A 21,373-nucleotide genomic window follows, 5' to 3' on the forward strand; every position below is an offset into this window, starting at 1 on the left:
ATGGACTGCAAGGAAAACAACATAATGGAAAATGATATTAGGACAACTACCTTACAGATTCAGATGCCCATGGAAGGGTATTTGATATCGAAGCAAAAAGGCACCTGCTTCGTTTCGGCGATCGTGATCCTGATCGTCCTTGCGTTCATTCTTGCCATTCTGCTGGTGTCGGCTTCGCGCAAACCGAGCTGTATCGATGAGTTATCTTTGCCGGAATTGGTGATAGATGAAAAAAAAGTATTTGATGGACGTCTCCCTGACAACTTGGTACCTATAAACTACCTCATCAAGCTTACTCCGTACTTGGATGAAGTGGACGGAGGGAAAATGCGAACATTCGATGGTTCTGTTAGGATAGAAGCCAGATGCGCGAGGCCAACTAGCAAGATAACTCTCCACGCTCAATATTTGGATATTAACAGGGACTCAATTCAGATAAAAGACAGCGAGTTGAATTCGCTGGAGGTAAGGGACGTTTCCACTGATGAACTGTATAACTTTTACGTGATATCAACGTACCCAGCTTTGCAAAAGGAAAAAGTTTACGTGATAGAGATGAACTACGTTGGGTCGCTGAACAACACGGATCTGGTGGGCTTCTATATAAGTACATACGCTGTTGGAAACACCACAAGGTAAAACAATAAAAACAACAATTACTATAGACTTAATATTTATTTTGTTAGTTAGTCTGTAGTGTTGGTCACATTTCACCTGACATACAAATGATTCGGACGCATGAAGTGGCATAACTATTAAGGATTGCTGTACTTCATTCAAGGCCAACTGGAAGGGAGAAGGATTCCTTCACCTAAATCATAAGATCTTCGGGGAATCGTTAATGTTCATTCCTTGGTGGTTTGTTTGTTTATGGTCATATAGATTTATTGTTGACCAGCAGCAGAACTAATGATGGGTGTCTTGGGATCTCACCTAGTACTCACTATTCTGTATTAATCACCTGCGTTGTTGCTGACACATCCGCCACTTACTAGAGTCAATATTTTGGCCATTTGAAGACATTTAAAAACGGAAATTGAGTCTATAAATTACCTTGCCCCGTTCATCTGTAATATTACATTCACAATTCAATTGCCGTCTAGGTGGCCTATATGTAACGTACACTTTGCACGTGGTGACGCAATGAATACGTGGGGTACCTCATCCGTGTCGAAGCAAGATTGTTTATACTATTTGAGCAATGGATTTAAGTTCGCGAGAGTATAGTGTATTGCACTTGCCTTATATCCGAGATCAATAGACAAATCGAGGGTTCTAAAAAAGGGGTACCTGGATAGATTGTTTGAAATTTACATTGAACTTTCAAAGATCAACGAGATAGCGCGTGCGTGTTTGTGTATACGCTTGAACAAATCACCAGCGTGCTTTAAAATGACGCCACGTTGTCGGACCTACCTGCGACATGTTTTACTTTAGAAACTGTTATATTACGTATATACACACCGCATGGTATGAAAATATGTCCCATTCCCCCATCCATTTTTCCTGGATTGTGAGATGCGGTCTCCGGTTTCCTACCATATTTCGAGTTACGCATGTTGCGCATTTTGTGGCGATTCACGTGTTTTAGCCACTAATATATGAATATAGATATTTTAGAGGTACGCCGCAGAACTCAACATTGCGACACCATATACATTTATTTAATTGACGTACCACCCATCCCCGCATGGCTAGTGTTCATTCAGGCTCTCCAAGCAAACTCTATACAGTTGATGAATATCTCACTAAGAGAGAAAAAATGTTTGATCTTTTAAGCTCAAGTAGTTACTTCATTCAAAACCATGTCGGTTAATCTACAACAGTCGTCGCCACGGTACCGTGGATCGCATTATTCGTCTAAAGGGAGTGGGTTCAATGAAGCATAGTTAACTCCTTGCTACTTGAAATGTTAGTTTAAATAGATCATTACACGCTATTTCTCCGACTGCACAATGTGATGCGATTTATTACACACCATCGTGTAATTACACACAGCTTATTGATTTACTGCGACGTGTGTTGTTTCTTTTTCCCCCTCAGGACAATCGCTGTCTCGCAGCTGGAAACCACATTTGCTAGAATGGTATTTCCCGCATTTGACGAACCACGCTACAAGGCGACCTTTGACATAGTCATCACGCATCGTGTTGGGCGGACGGCAGTGTCAAATATGCCGGTTATTCTCACTGAAGTCAATGGCGATTGGTTGACAGTAACCTTTGACACGTCTCCTATAATGTCCACGTATTTAGTGGGTCTCACTGTTACCGATTTCGCATTCCGAGAAACCACTACAGCAAATGGAGTTAAGGTAGTGTCATTATGCTGCAAAAAAAGAAAAAAACATCTTATCACGTGACTATGATACACATCATACAAAATAGTGACATTTAGTGTGCAATATTCTGTACATAAATAATAGTTTACACTAAACGTACTGCTATACCCGCTAAACGTCATCAGTATGTGTGTGCTCGAACAATGCGTAGAGACAACCAAATCGTGCAATATTGTGAAATGTCAATAACCATATTAATGACGACTGAAAGTTTATTTGAAAATATATTCCCATGAAGAATAATATTTCTGTCCATTTTGAAAACGCGCGTGAGCACAAATTAAAGCGGGAGGGCCGTTACATGCGCACGCGCGGGAATGAAGTCCCAAGCGACGATAACAACACACGCTAAAACGCAAAGGCTCATGGGTAGAGGCTTGTTTATAAACAATGACACGCTACGGCCATCTGACGCATGCGCAGGTGACGACGTGATTTGTAAGGGTAGAACTCTATAAATTACGAATTTCTGTTATTTTGACACACGGAGTTGGTCACGCGATAAAAGGTTGTCAGATAATATAATTCTTTGTAAAGCTTATTGATAGTTGTGGCATTATGGGCTGTATTGTCAGTTCAACTTTGGTTCAAGGCATGACGTCACTCGTTTCAACCAGCTACAATTCCTAATTTTCCAGCCGAATTTTCGAGTTGTTAGTTTTCTACGGAATTCCGCTAGAGGGCGCATCCAAAATACCCGGATGACGAGCCTGAGTGGGGTTGTTTTTATTGAAGTTCTGTATTCTTACATGCGTAAATCAATAGATTGGAAAAGCAAAAAAGTCCCAGAACTCCGCAAATTTCTTCAGGATCGTGGTATAACTTGCAGCAATGTTCGTAAAGCTAAACTGTTTGAACTTGTTGAGTTAGCAAACGAGTTAAATGTTCGCCAAGAGTCAAACAATCGTCGTCGTACTGTAAAACACGAGTCGACGATAACTCTGGTAGATCCGTGTAACGTAAAAACTTGGCAAAAAAAACTTCATACTATGCCTTTGTGTTAAATAGCTGATATGTTCGCATATTTGTTGCATCGAAGTGACTGGACAACAGCCAGACTGAAAGAATATCGACTTATTAATGGTTACTTACTCGGCTTCATAATTTCCGTAAAGCTTCATCATGTGCAGATTACAGAATTTATTTTCATTATGGCAGAGTGTATTCGGCAATGATCCATGAAGGAAAATCCTTACAAGCCATGGTTTATTATTAAATCAAACTCTAAAATAGTTTCTGGTGTTTGTAACTGTGTAGTGTAAGTTTGATTTAATATTTTATTCACCAGGCGATCAGCAGATGCAGTTATCATAAATGGACACACGTTTTTTTCCTTCCGTAGTTATTTTAACTTCAACTTCGCAAAAAATGCCATCATAAGGATTCTGAACAAGAAGATCGATGTGGGAATCGACAACGAGCGAATTTTTCATCAAATCTGGCTCAATGTTTGCGCTCGTCTCGGGAAGCTGACAGAGTCTTCGTTTTTCAATCGATGTATAACTGCAGTTGAAAGACGGCTGTCTCCAGTTATTGAACTAAAAAAATACTGGCGCAGGATGGAAAATGCCGTGAACAAACCCGGGAATATAGTTTGGCGTCCACTCAGATTCCCGACGACACATTCGAATCCACTGGCGTTGAAGTGTTGATTTCTTGGACTAAAGAAATGAAAAGTTACGCCTTTCATCTCAGGATATTTCGCTGTTTTTTCTTTTTAATCGAACCCAAGGAATAGTCTGCGGCATTACAATGCCAGTTAACCATTTTGACCAATTCTTGCAAAACATTTGTAAAAAATAAGACTTCGGCAACAGTAACTACTAGTATATTGCTTACAAGCAGACGCCGCTCAAATTTCAACCCCACCACGAACGTTGAACGGACTGTCATCCGGGTACTTTGAGAACGCCCTCTATCGAATTTCGTGAGAAAAATAGTAACTCGGAAATTAGGAATTAAGTGATATCAAGGGATAACTTCATAATATTATTTATTGTATTTTATCAATTTAACACAGCATGATACTAAACTACATTACATTACACTACGCCGCACTGCACCATATTACATTACACTACGCCGCACTACACCACATTACATTACACTACGCCGCACTGCACCACATTACATTAAACTACGCCACACTACACCACATTAAATTACACTATGCCGCACTGCACCATATTACATTACACTACGCCGCACTACACCACATTAAATTACACTACGCCGCGCTACACCACATTACACTGCGCCGCACTACATCACATTACATTACACTACACCGCACTGCACCACATTACATTACATTACACTACGCCGCACTACACCACATTGAATTACACTACGCCGCACTACACCACACTACACTACGCCGCACTACATCACATTACAATACACTACACCGCACTGCACCACATTACATTACGCTACGCCGCACTACACCACATTACATTACACTACGCCGCACTGCACCACATTACATTACACTACGCCGCACTACACTACATTACATTACACTACGCCACACTACACCACATTACACTACGCCGCACTGCACCACATTACATTACACTACGCTGCACTACACCACATTACATTACACTACGCCGCACTACACCACATTACATTACACTACGCCGCACTATATCACATAACATTACACTACGCCACACTACACCACATTACATTACACTACGCCGCACTACATCACATTACAGTACACTACGCCACACTACACTACATTAAATTACACTACGCCGCACTACATCACATTACACTACACTACGCCGCACTGCACCGCATTACATTACACTACGCCGCACTGCACCACATCAAATTACACAACACCGCACTACACCACATTACATTACACTACGCCGTACTACATTACATTACACTACGCCGCACTGCACCACATTACATTACGCCGCACTGCACCACATTACATGACACTACGCCGCACTACACCGCATTACATTACACTATGCCACACTACACCACATTACAATACACTACGCCGCACTGCACCACATTACATTACACTACGCCGTACTACACCACATGACATTACACTACGCCACACTACACCACATTACACTACGCCGCACTACATCACATTACATTACACTACGCCGTACTACACCACATTACATTACACTACGCCGCACTGCACCACATTACATTACACTACGCCGTACTACACCACATTACATTACACTACACCGCACTGCACCACATTACATTACACTACGCCGCACTACACCGCATTACAATACACTATGCCGCACTACCCCACATTACAATACACTACGCCGTACTGCACCACATTACACTACATTACGTCGTACTGCACCACATTACATTACACTACGCCGCACTGCACCACATTACATTACACTACGCCGCACTACACCGCATTACACTACACTATGCCGCACTACACCACATTACATTACACTACGCCGCACTACACCACATTACATTACACTACGCCGCACTACATCACATTACATTACATTACACTACGCCACACTACACCACATTCAATTACACTACGCCACACTACACCACATTACACTACACTACGCCGCACTGCACCACATTAAATTACACTACGCCGCACTACACCACATCACATTACACTACGCCGTACTACACCACATTACATTACACTACGCCGCACTGCACCATATTACATTACACTACGCCGCACTACACCACATTACATTACACTACGCCGCACTACACCACATTACATTACACTACGCCGCACTACACCACATTACATTACACTACGCCGCACTACACCACATTACACTATACCGCACTACATCGCACCGGACCACACTACACTATATTACACTAAATTACACTAAACCGCAGGCGCAAGTCATAAATCCGAAATACCCATTATATATTCATTAATCTAAAATCAATAGTCATATATGAATTTCAACAAAGTACAATTCGCATGGAACAATTTACAATGGACTTATAATACGACAATACGCATGGAACAAAGTACATTTACTGAAAAACATGGATCAAGGTGTACATTATTACAAAAATCAATGTGCTACATGAGATGAAATAATAATTAATTTACAAAAAACGAAATGTGTGTTCAAGGTTAAGACAGAGAAGTGATACCAGGTGTTTGGTGGTTGTGTCCTTTTCAAGTGCCACATTGAATAATCTAGTTCAGTGGTTTTATTATGTATTCTCACTACTTGATAGATGAGAGTCTGGGCCAGGAATGACCGGATAGAATCTGCTGTTTATGCACTAGAGACTGGATCCAAGATGCTAACATTTCTCGAAGAACTCTGGGATATTCCGTATCCCCTTTCAAAGCTGGGTATGTTTGTCAATTACATTGTATCGTGATAATTTTTTTTTTAAATTGCATAGTGTTATTCTAAAAACCTGATTGTTTTGTATTTAGACATGCTAGCAGCTCCAGAGTTTCGTTTTGGAGCAATGGAAAACTGGGGGATTGTTATTTACGCCGAGCAGCGGATGTTATACAACGTCAGTTCAGACAATCCGCCGACTGGTCAGCAGGTGGCCATGATAATAGGACACGAGTTGGTTCACCAGGTAATATTAGTATCGAGTGAAACGTTTCCCTTTAAATTATGAGAGTTCCATGTGGATACGATTAATGTTGTGTTGTGTTGTTTGTTTGCTTTGCGTTGCGTCGTTCTGTGATGTGGTGATTTCTTGGATTGTAATTTCACGAATATGTTTTTCGATTTCGAGTTATCTCTTTCATACCAAACATATCACTCGACTGTTAAAGAATATATATTCATTATTGGGAAATGTAGTGTATATTAAAACGATACATGTGCATCTTCTAGTGGTTTGGTAATATGGTAACGATGGACTGGTGGTCAGATACGTGGCTTAACGAAGCATTTGCTAGTTATTTCGAGTTTGTTGCTGTGGATGAAGTGGAACCGACGTGGGACATTGTAAGTTTCCTATAAGTTACATCAGCGGTACATTACTTGGAGTTTGCAACGCGCATAGTACTGTATGGTGACATCATGCCAGGATCCCATTCAAGTCTCATCTCGTAGATAGCGAGACTGATGCTACGACCTTCTGACATGACATAGGCGGTCTGTAATAAAACAATAAAACGTGTATTACCACATTCATAGTGAAAAAATGTAATACATCGAAAATGTACAGAAAATATAGTTATCGTAATCCGTCATCCGTGAGCAACTATTCATATATCCTAGTTACCTCGGGCATGCGCATTCGCATTTTTCTGAGTTGGAACGCTTATGCGAGAGCGAGATTGAAACGGGATCTTGGTATCATGTCACCGTAGTTGCAAACCCCAAGTAATGTACCTCTGGGGCTAATCTGCACTGGCTCGGAAGGTTGTAAATGATTAGCTAGTTTGAATTTCTAATTTGCATAACATTACTGAGAATGAACGTGCATTCAACGCCACAAGTTTTTTTAGTTTTTTAGCCAATCAGAATTCATCTTCCGAGCCAGTGCAGATCAGCAGTACCTCTGGTTGCATAAATATAATTGGCTAAAATTGGCTTGTGTAACTTTCGGTGAAAAGTAAAACCATAACATTAATTGATGTGTTCGTATTTTAGTTTGAACAGTTTTTCCAAGGAGATGCGACATTTATGGCATTGCAAGACGATGCTGAAGCAGATTCCCACCCCACTGTCATGGATGTTGGTTGGCTACCGGATATATGGAAGATGTTCGACTCTCGTGGATATCAACGAGTACGTGAAACACTACGCGAATATAGAATTAATTGTCACTTCATCTCATTTCCTTTGTCTTGATTGGCTCCTTATTGTGTTTGTATGCTTTATAGTGAGGTGTATCTCTGTCGTGTGTCCACTTGCTGAGGAAGGGTTGAACCCGAAACGTCATGTTTTTTATTTTTCCTATTAGTGCTTTTTACTCCCCGCTGGTCGGTTTTATTGTTGTTATTTATTCATAATTATGAATATAATTTAAAATATCAGTTAATTTGTTTTTTTTCATTGTGGGATGCATTTCTCTAAATATTTGAATTGATCTCTGTTTCCACCCGATTATGAAATCTAGTCAGTAATTTCCAGTAAACGCATCGAAGACAAACACGATATAGCATGTTTATTTCTATCAGCAAGAGCTTCAGTGATTGCGGGGCTCAACTGTTCTACTAAACTAACATAAAATACCATGCGAACGTTGTGGACGTTTTTTATACATCGCGTTTCACGACATTAGTGTAGTATCGCTTTGCTCAAACTCGCGTGCCCCCTGCAAAGATATACAGTACAACAAATTAACAACCTAATTGTCGACCTTTCATTTGCAGGGAGCGTGCATGGCGCGAATGATGCAGGCATTTCTGGGCGACGAGGTGTTCTACGAAGGATTGCGCAACTACGTCCGAGACTTCATGTACAAGAACGCAGTATCTGACGACGTGTATAGATACTTAACAGAGGTATATCTTACGTGTATTGAAAGTCGATTGACACATCTCAGGGGAAATTACTTCCCTTGCAGCCTATATAATATATTTGCTTTAGTCGCAAATGAAATACAAATATAATTTGCACTTTAAGGTAAATGTTCATAGTATACTACCATGTAGGTCAAGCCGGTATCAACTCCCTCAGGTAACTCGTTAATTCTCTAACGTATGGTCAGTATAGACGGGAATTGTAATTACCTCACATAGTGTTGTTGCGGCAACTTATTTCTCTTGTATATACACTATGTGTTATGTCTTGACATTACAGTTTATATATTAAGGCATAATGTGTTTTTTTAAGTCGATGAAATATGTTATTTTTAAAACAAGTTATTTGTATTGTCCAATAACAGGCGAGTATTGGAAGATCTAACGTAGATGTGAAGGAGGTAATGGATCCATGGATGCTGCAAAAAGGGTATCCACTAGTGACAATCACACGAACGACTGACACGACCGCTGTGGCCGATCAGAAACCGTACTCGAATGATCCAAACGGTGAAGGATTTGGGTAATAACTAATTTTCCCGCTTTTTCTTTTTTTTTTTGCATTAATTTGAAGTGCGTTTTGTCATGTGTGAATCATACCATTGAATACGTGACTATGTTGAAGAAAAAATAATATCGTATCACTAGATTGGTGGTTGCTTGTAGTTGCGTTACTTGGAAGATTCGTCGATGTGTTTCTTATTATAGTGTTTTTTTGTGGATTTTGTTAGACCATCCTGGTACGTCCCATTAACATATACCCACTCGGGGCGGATGATAGTGGACAATCCAAAGCACGTATGGATGCGAAAGTCATCAGGTAAAAACACATTAATTGCTTGGTATTTAGATATTATCATGCGAGTTTATATGATGTGAATACAAGATAGTTGTTAACTGATGCTACTGCATCGCCCATGCAAGTGATGTGATAATAATTATATAATCCTCTAACAAGGACAACTTCTGAATCTCAGAAACCACTTTGTGATTGGTCAGATAAAAAAATGGTAAATTTCACTGAACCTTGCTGTGTGTACTTATATTGTTTATTGGAGAGTAATGGTTTGTTGTATGTGTTTGGAAAATTCTAAAACCTATGTACAGGTATAGTTTCATGGAAACAAATTAGACGATATGAATCTATTAGAAAGTCCAATCAATCAATTCTTAATACACTAACATGATTTATGTCTTGAATTTGTTTTCAAAGCTGATTTGGAATTATCCGACGCTGAGGACGATGACTGGATACTAGGCAATATCAACCAGCTTGGCTTCTTCAGGGTCAACTACGACGCGGACAACTGGGAGAAGTTGATCGCACAACTTATCGAGGATCACAAGAAGATTCCCTTAGCGAATCGAGCTGCTCTCGTTGACGACGTATTTTCAATGTCCCAGTCGATGGATATCGACGCAGTTACTGCTCTCAGGGTCGGCTACTATCTTAAGAAGGAAGAAGATTATACGCCAATTAAAGCTGTCATCATCCATCTCGACTTTTTTAAAAGTATGCTTGAGCGCACAACGGCTTATGGGTACTACAAAGTAAGTTGACATGGCGGTCTTATTTTTTTTTTACAATTTATAGACAAAATAAAACATTAATTATTATCTATATTATAACAATTCTCCACCATATATGGTAATTGATTGTATGTGAGATAACAAAGCGGCTCTGCAGCGAGACATACAGACGACACGTTATAATACTCAAATCAGATAACGTGGGATTATATTGGGCACATTGAATCTGGAAAGCTTAGTAAAAAGCTGACATAAAACGTATAGTTCATATTAGTTGAAGTATAAATTAGATTTGTTCCAATTTGTCATAATCCCCGATGTCATTGAGAGATACGATTCTGTATATCAGTGTTGCTCTGTGTAGTTCGCCTTATTTTATTAGCACTTCAGGCGCAAGACATAAATCTAGTCTTAAGTAACTGACAGTAAGAATGCAACCACAATATAATCACTTGTATGCTATTAAGTATTACTGTCCCACCCATTTTTCATATGTTCAATACTCAACTGACGCTCACGAGGATTGAAGGAATTGAGTTGATTAACGCATTTTACTGCCAATATTCTAGTGTTATTTGTCAATCATAATACATCGCATTATTAACTGTATTCAATTCAGGGAAATATGTTGTTCTGTTTCATTTTTTTCAGAAATACATTCAAAATATGTTCAGACCGATGTATGACAAATTGGGATGGAACTTCACATACGAGAATCACGTTGACTAGTGAGTGCGATATTTATTTGTTTGTTTGTTTATTGTTTTTAATAGAGTATTTTAGAGTATCAGTATTATATATAGAGTATTTTAAACACGATTCTTTTTTTCATGTCCTTTATGTGATTAGCCATCTACGTAAAAGTGCCGTGGAAAGTGCGTGCTACACTGACTACGGTCCCTGTATAGACACTGCTACCAGTATATACAAACGATGGATTGATGGACAGGGTGAATACAAGTAAGTGACATGCACCAGTGGTCTAATTGTCCAAAAGGATTTTCCAAACATGCTAAATGGCAGTTGGTGTCATGTCAAAAATTGCCCATTTTTTCCATTCTTAATATGCTAAAATTAAAATCTTTGCCCTACAGAATTGCCGATGATATAATTGAAGTGGTGATGTGTTCAGCAATCAAAGCTGGAACCGAGAATGATTGGCGATTCGCTCTTTCCATGCTGCACAGTACATCTGCTCTGGCGTGTACTAAAGACTTCACTCTAATTAAAGAGTACATGGAAGAGTCCCTGCATATGAGCGATATCTTTACCACCCTTGGTTACATCAAGCAACAGTCCGCTATTGGCTACCATTTGGCCTGGGAGTTTCTAATGGATAACTTTGAACTGCTCGTTCACGTGTGAGTAACCGTCGATCTCTGTCTGCCCAGGTAGTAGTCGCATGGGCGCCGGGAAACGATATTTGACATCATAACTACCCCAACTGATACATAATGCAAAACAACACATATGAAATCAACCAAACCGCGAGGGCATTTATACACGCGCGATCATAGGTCATTGATAATCAGGTTTACGGGATGTCTATTGGCGATAAAATAAAAACCTACTTCACGGCTGTAAACGTGTTTTCAATTCCGCCCCATCTTCACTCGACCTCTTTATTAAAAAATATATGGTTTACTCGGTCTTTCGTGGCAACTTTATAGTAAATAAATCAGTGTATTCTCGGCATTACATTTGATACCATCTAAGACGCTAATCCAGGCAGTTGATACCAAATTAATGTGCCGCGTTTTTTTTTTTTTTTTTTTTTTTTTTTTTTTTTGACGCGGTTATATGCGTTCAAGATTTGTTTTACTAGCGGTGACGTTACATGTATACTGCCGATGAAAAGTAACTAACAGATTTATTTTCACTCTAATAGTAAGGAGGAGAGCGCTTATAAAGCTGTATGGGAATTTGCTGGCAATATGAATAGAGGCAAGGACTTAGCCATGGTGAGTATGGAATACACTAATTATCACACATTTGTACATGATTTGCGGTTAAATTTAAAGATAAAGATGAAGACAATTCGATAAATTTGAGTACCTTTTAATATGTTTTTGCACTTACTTACTTACACACACTACGCCAACGCGCATGCGCTTGGAATTACTGATACGTACTGATAATTCAAGGAGCATGCGCATTAGCGAATTTAATTAATTCGTGGCTCGTATACCCATCTACGGTAAAATTGAATTATTCCAATTAATTTAAAATAGTACTGAACTCACGACGGCATTTCGATTCTACGATACAATCCAAATATGTACAAATTGGTATTTGATCATTATTTTTTAGTTGGAGCAGTTTGGTCGCACGTACTCTCACATGCCGTCACTCGAAGTCAGCTCGTTTTACCAGTCATTAAACAAAGTCAAGCTAAATATCGCCTGGATGGATAAAAACTACAACGCCGTGTACGATTGGTTGAAGGGAATCTCCGCTGAGGACGGTTGAAGGACAACTCAAGGACAGTACCGACGTATCTAACATTGTAGTATTCGGTCTCTTGACGTCGTCACTGGATGTGCGCATGTCGAATTTCATGGTGTATATTTACTTAAGTATCGGAGCCGTCGATTTTAAAGCCCCAGTTGCGTGGGTGCGGGGTGAGTTACGGCGGCAAGCTGAAATAACGTGACCGAAGCTCTAACACGAACAGTCGCTATGACATGATGCATACAAGTAAAATCGAAACTCGTTTGTAGTCTATAATCTTGATTTTTGAAATATTTGTTATAAATATATGAATTGTTAATTGTGATTCTACGCATGGGTGTCCTGTTTATTTAGGCCGTGCTCTGTGTAAACATTAATTCGCCGCACGTGACAATATATAACTGTATGTATACGATGGTTAAATTGCACTTTCCCTTATCACAATCAGTTGATTTATAGACTGAATTACGTGACTTGCCTGTAAATTGATCGTCTATGTGCATTTTATAATATTTATATGTGACTTTGTTTCGCTTGTATTTTTAGATTACTTGTCAATTATCTCTATGTCTAAAGTATATATGCGTATTTTTAGTATTTCCAATGAATTGGCATTTTTAAGTAGTCGTTGCACTGTGGTCAATTTTAATGTGACTACGTCTTACATGATAACTTGAAACGTGCATGTGCGTGCACAGCGTGTTATACTGTTAAATCATTTTTTTAGTTTTTTTATGCATAGTAATTGAAAATGTTTTATTGAAAACAACAACGTCAGACCTCGACTGTTTTTATAATGTAAAAAATTACATATGTTATGGTGCATCGTGGTAGCAGTGATTTTTTTTTTCCACGTGTGTAGATTCCATAGTTGTGTACTGGACGTTGAATGAAATGTTTGCTATAGCCATTTGACGTGGAATGACGTCTTGTCTTTGTGGTGTATACTGTCGACGTCAAACGTACAGTATATATTATAATCCTTGGGTCATTATTCCTATTGGAGCATTATGATCTAGATTAGAACTGACACCAAGACTATTTGTAGCCACGTTATTGTACACAGAACGTGATCGAAAACAAAATCTGGACATACATATGCTGTACACAAAAACTATCACAAAGAGAAATATCATGGCTAAGTACCGCGAATTGAAAAAAACTATATCTTATCTACCCTAGCAAACTCAATAGGAATAATGGTCCCCACTAAATATGAGTTGATCAGGAAAAAAATAACTATAGGACTTTTTCGTTTTTCCGTGCTTTCTGTATTTCCGAATCAGTGTCGGTATTCTCAATTTCAGTGTATTTTTATTTATGAAAAAATTATGTTATCGTGGAATTCTAATTCGATGTATTAATGTATCCAAGCACAGTACACTGTAACGTTTGATACTATTCATTGTTTCGTCAGCCAATCGCTGCACAGTGTGTACGTCACGTGTGAAATGTCAATAAATTGTTGATATTTGTATTCACTGTTACTAACTGGTACTATTAGAGTGTTACTGTCTTGCGGTGGGTGTCATTTGAGGTGATTCAGTGGCGGAGTGAGTGAATAAACAAATAAAGGAAGGAAGGAAGGAAGGAAGGAAGGATGAACAAGGAAAAATGACAAAAATGGTTAATTTAAACCGTGTGAAATCTCGGACTACAACAATACTCCGTAACACATTTATTTGCCAAGTTTATTACGGATGGTTTTTAAATAGACCGATCCTCCTCAATAATTCAGTAAGTGTCAACTTGGCATGGGAAAATTTCATCGTTGCTCCCTGCAAGTTGCGAAAATCTAGGTCAATTGAATTCAGTTCGGCGACAAACTTTAAGAGCTCTCGACACCTTTGATGTATTATTCTGTGTGTATAGCGAGATTTAACACTGACTAAAAGCCCAGTCGTGTTCGTGGATTCGTATCAGCCGGTCGTACAAATTGTTTACGATGTGTACATTTCCTGTGTCGTGAGTGGATATTTTTCAAGTTGACGGTAGACATCATTAAAGATGAGTGAACGTTCAAATGCTGTGTTTATTCGTTTACACAGATCAGGTTACACGTACAATGTCGTACTGACTTTGTTATTGCTTTTAACAGGACCTGATACTAATATGTGTGTAGGAAGCAAATATTACCGTTGCAATCATAAATCAACATTGGGTCGTTTTACAATTAGCTTCTGTGGTTTTAAGTCACGGTATCGAACGATAAGCTCACATTAAGTCGAATCGATAATATATCAATCAAAATACGGATGACAAATGATCAATGATACGATTCGATATATATTCTAAACATGAATTAATATTGTACAGTTAATTGGCTTCCAGATTGTTGATATATTTCAATGACACAGCTTGGTTTTACTTTTGAGTAATTTGAAAACAATGATGTGATGACGTGGGAGTCGCATCGCAATCGAACCCCGCACACCGGGTCCATCGCCCACCTAGAGATTCTCATTGAGGATTGCCCCGAAGAGGGCGCTGTTCTCAACATTTTGTACATTTATGATGCTACATTGTGTGTGTATTTAAAATAAATGTTGTCGCTGTATGGCGTATAATATACTACTTGTGTACGTCATTAAATAATTATAGAATATGACAGAACGCCATGGCCTCGCGATCGCTCAGACATTTGTGGGGTATGGCAGTCATTTTTACGAGCGATGTAGTTTATTCTGCGGCCGTATTATCACGAGTGAAACGTACAGTATTAATACACCGCTTCACGAGTGAAAATAACTTCAACACCCACAATTATACTCACATCACGTGTACTCACATCACGTGTACTTACATCACGTGTACTCACAAAACGTGTACTTACATCACGTGTACTCACATCACGTGTACTCACATCACGTGTACTTACATCACGTGTACTCACATCACGTGTACTTACATCACGTGTACTTACATCACGTGTACTCACATCACTATCTCTAACTTTTTGCGTAATTTTCATTTCATTTAATTTGTCTCGTATTTTTTTGTTGCGAACTGTTTAATCCACTTACAAACACAGTGAAGGTAGTACGCTAAAAATACAAGCGGAAACTGCTTGAGAAAAGAAAACGGAGTGAGATTGTGCATCCCGGACATACTAGCTTAACATCTGACTTTGTTAATATGCCAGTATTTTATTCAAAACCTCAACACCGCTGTGACAATAATTAGTTAAAACAAAACGGTTTTTAACATCATTAACGTACTAGTATGCGGAATACCGTGCCAACTTTTCATATGATATAGTTCAATCGGAAAGAACAACTTCAACAAACATGTGAGCCGTGATGTGTTGAATCTGGAGTTCGTGTTAAATCTCTTTCTTTGCCAAAATTCCATTCATACTTGTTGCACATGTCATGTTCATTTCATAAATAGTTATTATAATGTAGTACATGGAGACAACTTTCGTACAGTGTGTACAGTGACTTGGTGTAACGGTCAAGTGCCGGAGCCTCGATCCCACCTTTATTCAAATAACCCGGATGTGACATTATGTCATTAATACATCGTAAATTTTACATAAGAGTCACGTATCAATATATAAGTATAATATTAGTAGATAATTGGACATTACAGTTATATTATACAGACAGTTAGTCACTTTCTGTACTAATAAAAAAACATCATAGAAATTATACGAAAAATGTCACGGGAATTGATCATCTCGGATTTTGGCCAGACATCACATAATTGGTCATTCATCGCGGATTTTGCCAGTCATCAAAGAATTGGTCTGTCACCGCGGATTTTGGTCAGTCATCGCGGAGTTTGGTCAGTCATCGCGGAGTTTGGCTAGTCATCACTGAATTGGCCGGTCATCGCATATTTTGGCTAGTCATCATAGAATTTTCAGTCACCGCGGATTTTGGTTAATCATACCGGATTTTGGCCAGTCATCATATAATTGGTCAGTCACCGCGGATTTTGGTCAGTCATTGCGGATTTTGCCAGTCATCAAAGAATTGGTCAGTCACCGCGGATTTTGGTCAGTCACCGCGGATTTTGGCCAGTTATCACTGAATTGGTCGGTCATCGCGTACTTTGGCTAGTCATCATAGAATTTGTTAGTTACCGCGGATTTTGGTCAGTCATTGCGGATTTTGCCAGTCATCAAAGAATTGGTCAGTCACCGCGGATTTTGGTCAGTCATCATAGAATTTGTTAGTCACCGCGGATTTTGGTCAGTCATTGCGGATTTTGCCAGTCATCAAAGAATTGGTCAGTCACCGCGGATTTTGGTCAGTCATCATAGAATTGGTCAGTCACCGCGGATTTTGGTCAGTCATCAAAGAATTGGTCAGTCATCGCGTATTGTTTTACGGGCCACCGTAAATCTATTTTACGCAAGCTGCATAGGTCGCATACAATGCGATGTAAAGACAGCGGTGCTTTGATTAGTTGCCTATTCATGTGTCAGCCAGTAGTCTGTTTCCCATTTTTTTTTACATTTTAATATATTCCCGGAAATCTGGTACACAAGTGGTGCATTCGACCTATTGTTTATGTTCTCTACACATAATTATAGTGAGATCTATCTTGACATTAATAATATATTAAACACAGTAACACACATGTAGAATACGTAAGTGTGTTTTATAAGAAAAATGTGAACGGAAAACATTACTTTGAAAAATTACAACTTTGCATTGCCATCTTATAAAATTCCTTTCTTTTTCAGTTCATCGATGAGTTGCCGTACAGCGTGCTCTTTGGCTCCTTGTTGACTTTGATAATGCCTTGCCTTTACACTTGTACCACTCTCTAAATCCCAGGCCGTGCCGTCATACACCCATTTTAATTTATGTAGACGACCTTTGACCTCGTAGCGGATTGTACGATTATGGAAGGAGACCTGGGTATGAAAAAAAAAACGAGCGTAACAAGGTGTATTCACTAATGAACATGAATTTCTATTACCGGTAAATTAGTATTTCCTATGTCCGAGAAAAACCCAATTTGTATTTTCTGAGTCCATTTTCCATTCAGTTATTCTTGGTGTTTGGGACGAAATTTTTCATGGAGGGGGATTTGCATAATTTTCAAATCTTGACCCCCGAAACGCTATTTCTTGCATTTTAAGAGACAAATTTTGCTGACATACAAGGGTTTCAGCTTGATTTGGGGAGGGCGATGACCCCCACTGAATTCCGACGCTAATCTAACCATGAATCGCGCCAACACGTGAAACTCACCAGAAACGTTTTCGCTGCACATTCAGCGCTTCAACAATAACCCCTGTCAGTCCGTCAACGTTATGGTGATAGTAACCGTATTTTCATACTTTCAAGGAACACTTATGCTAATAATTAACGCTAAGTCTATACAGCTTATTTATGGTTTTCATCCTTTTTTTCCTGAAAAAATTCACCAAACATTCAACATTCCCCGGGCTGAATATCGTCCCTTGGCACCGAACAGTATTTAAATGGTCATTTTGTTAATTTTCGTTTATGATTACTAGTTACAAGAGCGCCCTCATACGATAATAGCGTAGGTTTGATCATAGACCCTCTAACAGAAGGGTCTATGGTTTGACGGTTGCGTGTATGGTCAGATATATTGTTATATTGTAATAATAGTGTGCCTAATAGTGTGTTAATAACGTTAATAAAAGAAATTAATAAATTCGTCAAGACAAGTAAGTATGTCCATATATTTATAATGAATTAAAGCAAATAAACGACTTATACTAATCTGACACGAATTAATAATCGAATATAGTTTGTTCGCGTCCCAACAACATACAGACGAATTTTCAAAGATGCAACTGGTGGAGGCATTTTATATATGTTAGCGAGCACACATGGGTGATCCGTGTATTGTGATGCAGTGCTGTGGTTACTAATGAAGTGCGTCCTCATGCTTAGAAGGATAATATCAGAGACTTGTACTAAATAGCAAATAGTAGATAGCGGTTCTTGAGACCCTCTACTCTATATAAATTTTGGTTCTATTCACTTTGATAACAAGCCCACTATTACTGGTGGCGTCGTCAAAGAAATCAACATTATATGAAAACACGACGATATGGGCACGATTTCCAGAACTTTTGCATACACGTCACATCGTTACGCCGTTACCATGTGTTACTAGGAACGCTATATCACTACAGTTACTGGTCATTGATATACGTGTATGCATTTACCTGGCGATAGTCGTCTACAATTCACAAATACTAGGCCAATAAAGCACTACAAACACAAATAATGTCGACATTATAATGACTCAGCCAAATGGGATTGTCAATGGGACAAATGAATTATTGGTGTGCGGTACATTATCCGATGACCCTGCATAGCTTTGGTGATCTCGTTTGAACAGTGTGCGCACACACCTACTAAACCTGCTCATTCGGAAACAATACAAGAAGCAATAAGACGCCACATACAATATTGATATTTAACTAATTTAAAAAACACCTATGCCCGATCGGAGGTACTAGTGCATACTACTATGTATTTAGATGTAATTGCAGATGAAGACGCAAAAATTGCCCTTCGGCATCATGGCATCATGTTATCGTTACACGGCCTATTCTGCTAAGAATGAATTAGACAACTTACCTCTCCAGCGTCTCCAGTCAATTTATTAATGAGGTCATTGATAGTTATGATTGTGTCAATTGTACCAGACATATTCCAGTAATATGAAACCTATATAAAAAAAAGTAATCCATGTATTGGACAGTTATAAAACACCATAATGCCAAATTTTCAATACGGATTGCCGATTTACGCTTTTTAGAAATGACTATATAGATATTCTTTTTAGTGAATGTAAAATATAAATGAAAAAAATGTCACACGACAGACTCGCATATAATGTTTTATTTTATAATATCAGGTTTGTTTAAGTTTGCCAAGATGATTGACATGGTCGTGACCATGAGTGCTAGACGCGAAAATATCCTGCCATACACAATAATTTGTTCAGCTTCTGATGTTATGCAAAATATGTGTTTTTGATTTTGTAAGGCTGCTACGATTCAATTATATTCATTTGGTAGTAAACCCCCTCCCCCTCCTCAATCGCAACCACGGTCAAATTGCAACAGTTGTAGCTTATGTATCACTACAACGAAACTCAACAAACAACAACGACAACAATTCAATTGGCTATGTTAATGTATAGCTCACCCAGCACCCCCCCCCCACACACACACACACACACACCCATACATACAGATATATGTGCAGATATGAAACGGCAGGAAAACTTTTGGATATATGACTCAAACTTCTCTCGGCGACAGAACTGGAAAACTTGTGTACATTACAACGATGTTTGGAAATCACTCCGGTCACGCCAAGTACCTCCTCGAATAATCCATTAACTATGCCGTACTTACGTTGCTTAGGGAGCTGCTACGAGAGATACACGTACACAGGTGAGCCAAGAGTAATAGAAAGTGTGTAAAATGTGTCCAGGTTGTACTTATATAAGCCTACACCGCCGAAAGTGAAATCATTGAAGCTATAAATACCCGTGTTTCCGGGAATCGCTGATGTAACAACACGTGATATGAACGCATGGCCTCGTGATGTCAGTCCTTTGTGCAATAGTCTCATCAATCAAATCACCATGATGGCAATCAGCAGTAGTTCTCTCACGATAAGCCACGGGAATATAGTATTTACGTTACGCCAGGAGAGAAGTAGATAAACAAAATTTCTTATTATGAATATTACTTATTACTTTAAGTGATTTTATACCCAAATTACAATATTAAAATGCCTGTATGTCAAAATAGAAATAAGAAAAGCGTCATAAGGATTAACATGGATCATCTTGCAGCAGGTTCGACTGTCATTGAATAATGCAATTTCACATATATACACATATTATATAAATTGGTTTAGCTCTAATTGTACATTATTTTAACTTCTTGCTGTTTTTCAATGTATGTGAACATTTCTTCTTTCTTGGGAAATATGTGTTGTTTTACACATGAGCGCAAATCAGTGGTGCGCGACATTTCGTTGAAAGTTCATTTCGCCGAATGACCATTTCGTCGAAAGATGAATATTTCGTTATATAAGTATCCAAATACTATCAAATGTTGTATGGATTGATGAAAATAGTGCGTGTTGGCTGTTATGGTGTTGAATGATTCTCAATTATCCAAAGGCGAGGAAAGTCAGTTTTGTTAGCAAGTCACGTGATCACATCTGATTCATACCTAATAATTACGTCGTAAGTTTGTTTTGTTGACAAGTTGTGATGCTCTTTGATGTTGATCACCCCCCTTAAATCCTTACTTACTTACAATAGTCGTCTGAGGGCTCAGTGCATGCTCAAATTTCATGTAAACAATGTACATGTATTTTACCTGACTGGCAATGTCTGGACTTTTTTGTTTTACATAAAATTTTATTAATTATCAATTTAGCCTTTTTAACGTGATCGCAAAATCTAGCGTGACTGCGAAAGAAATCCCGACTGGACGCATCTGCAGGCAACCCCCTGCGTTGGAATGAAAACCGGAGCGGAATCACTCCGGTGATTATGCTAATTAAAAGATGTTGACT

The 21,373-nt window shown here is 38.8% G+C and overlaps 3 protein-coding genes across 3 annotated transcripts; 2 read left to right on the forward strand and 1 right to left on the reverse strand.

Annotated features, from left to right (window-relative positions):
* LOC144343140 (aminopeptidase N-like) lies at positions 1 to 6,988 on the forward strand. Its single transcript, XM_078005859.2, has 4 exons — positions 1 to 635; positions 2,044 to 2,314; positions 6,584 to 6,704; positions 6,792 to 6,988. The coding sequence occupies exons 1-4, from the start codon at positions 1 to 3 to the stop codon at positions 6,986 to 6,988; spliced, it is 1,224 nt and encodes a 407-aa protein (XP_077861985.2).
* Positions 6,989 to 8,708: 1,720 nt separating this feature from the next.
* LOC100373449 (aminopeptidase N-like) lies at positions 8,709 to 12,848 on the forward strand. The gene is made up of 9 exons (XM_002741571.3): positions 8,709 to 8,831; positions 9,215 to 9,372; positions 9,581 to 9,669; positions 10,063 to 10,400; positions 11,031 to 11,107; positions 11,229 to 11,339; positions 11,474 to 11,740; positions 12,268 to 12,340; positions 12,690 to 12,848. The coding sequence occupies exons 1-9, from the start codon at positions 8,709 to 8,711 to the stop codon at positions 12,846 to 12,848; spliced, it is 1,395 nt and encodes a 464-aa protein (XP_002741617.3).
* Positions 12,849 to 16,248: 3,400 nt separating this feature from the next.
* LOC144343147 (anti-lipopolysaccharide factor-like) lies at positions 16,249 to 20,333 on the reverse strand. The gene is made up of 3 exons (XM_078005867.2): positions 20,194 to 20,333; positions 19,409 to 19,498; positions 16,249 to 17,697 (listed from the first exon to the last, which is right to left on the reverse strand). The coding sequence occupies exons 2-3, from the start codon at positions 19,478 to 19,480 to the stop codon at positions 17,500 to 17,502; spliced, it is 270 nt and encodes an 89-aa protein (XP_077861993.1). The 5' UTR covers positions 19,481 to 19,498; positions 20,194 to 20,333; the 3' UTR covers positions 16,249 to 17,499.
* Positions 20,334 to 21,373: the final 1,040 nt, after the last annotated feature.

This window comes from Saccoglossus kowalevskii, chromosome 3 (genome assembly GCF_978046115.1).
Source record: "Saccoglossus kowalevskii chromosome 3, keSacKowa6.1, whole genome shotgun sequence".
Lineage (NCBI taxonomy): Eukaryota > Metazoa > Hemichordata > Enteropneusta > Harrimaniidae > Saccoglossus > Saccoglossus kowalevskii.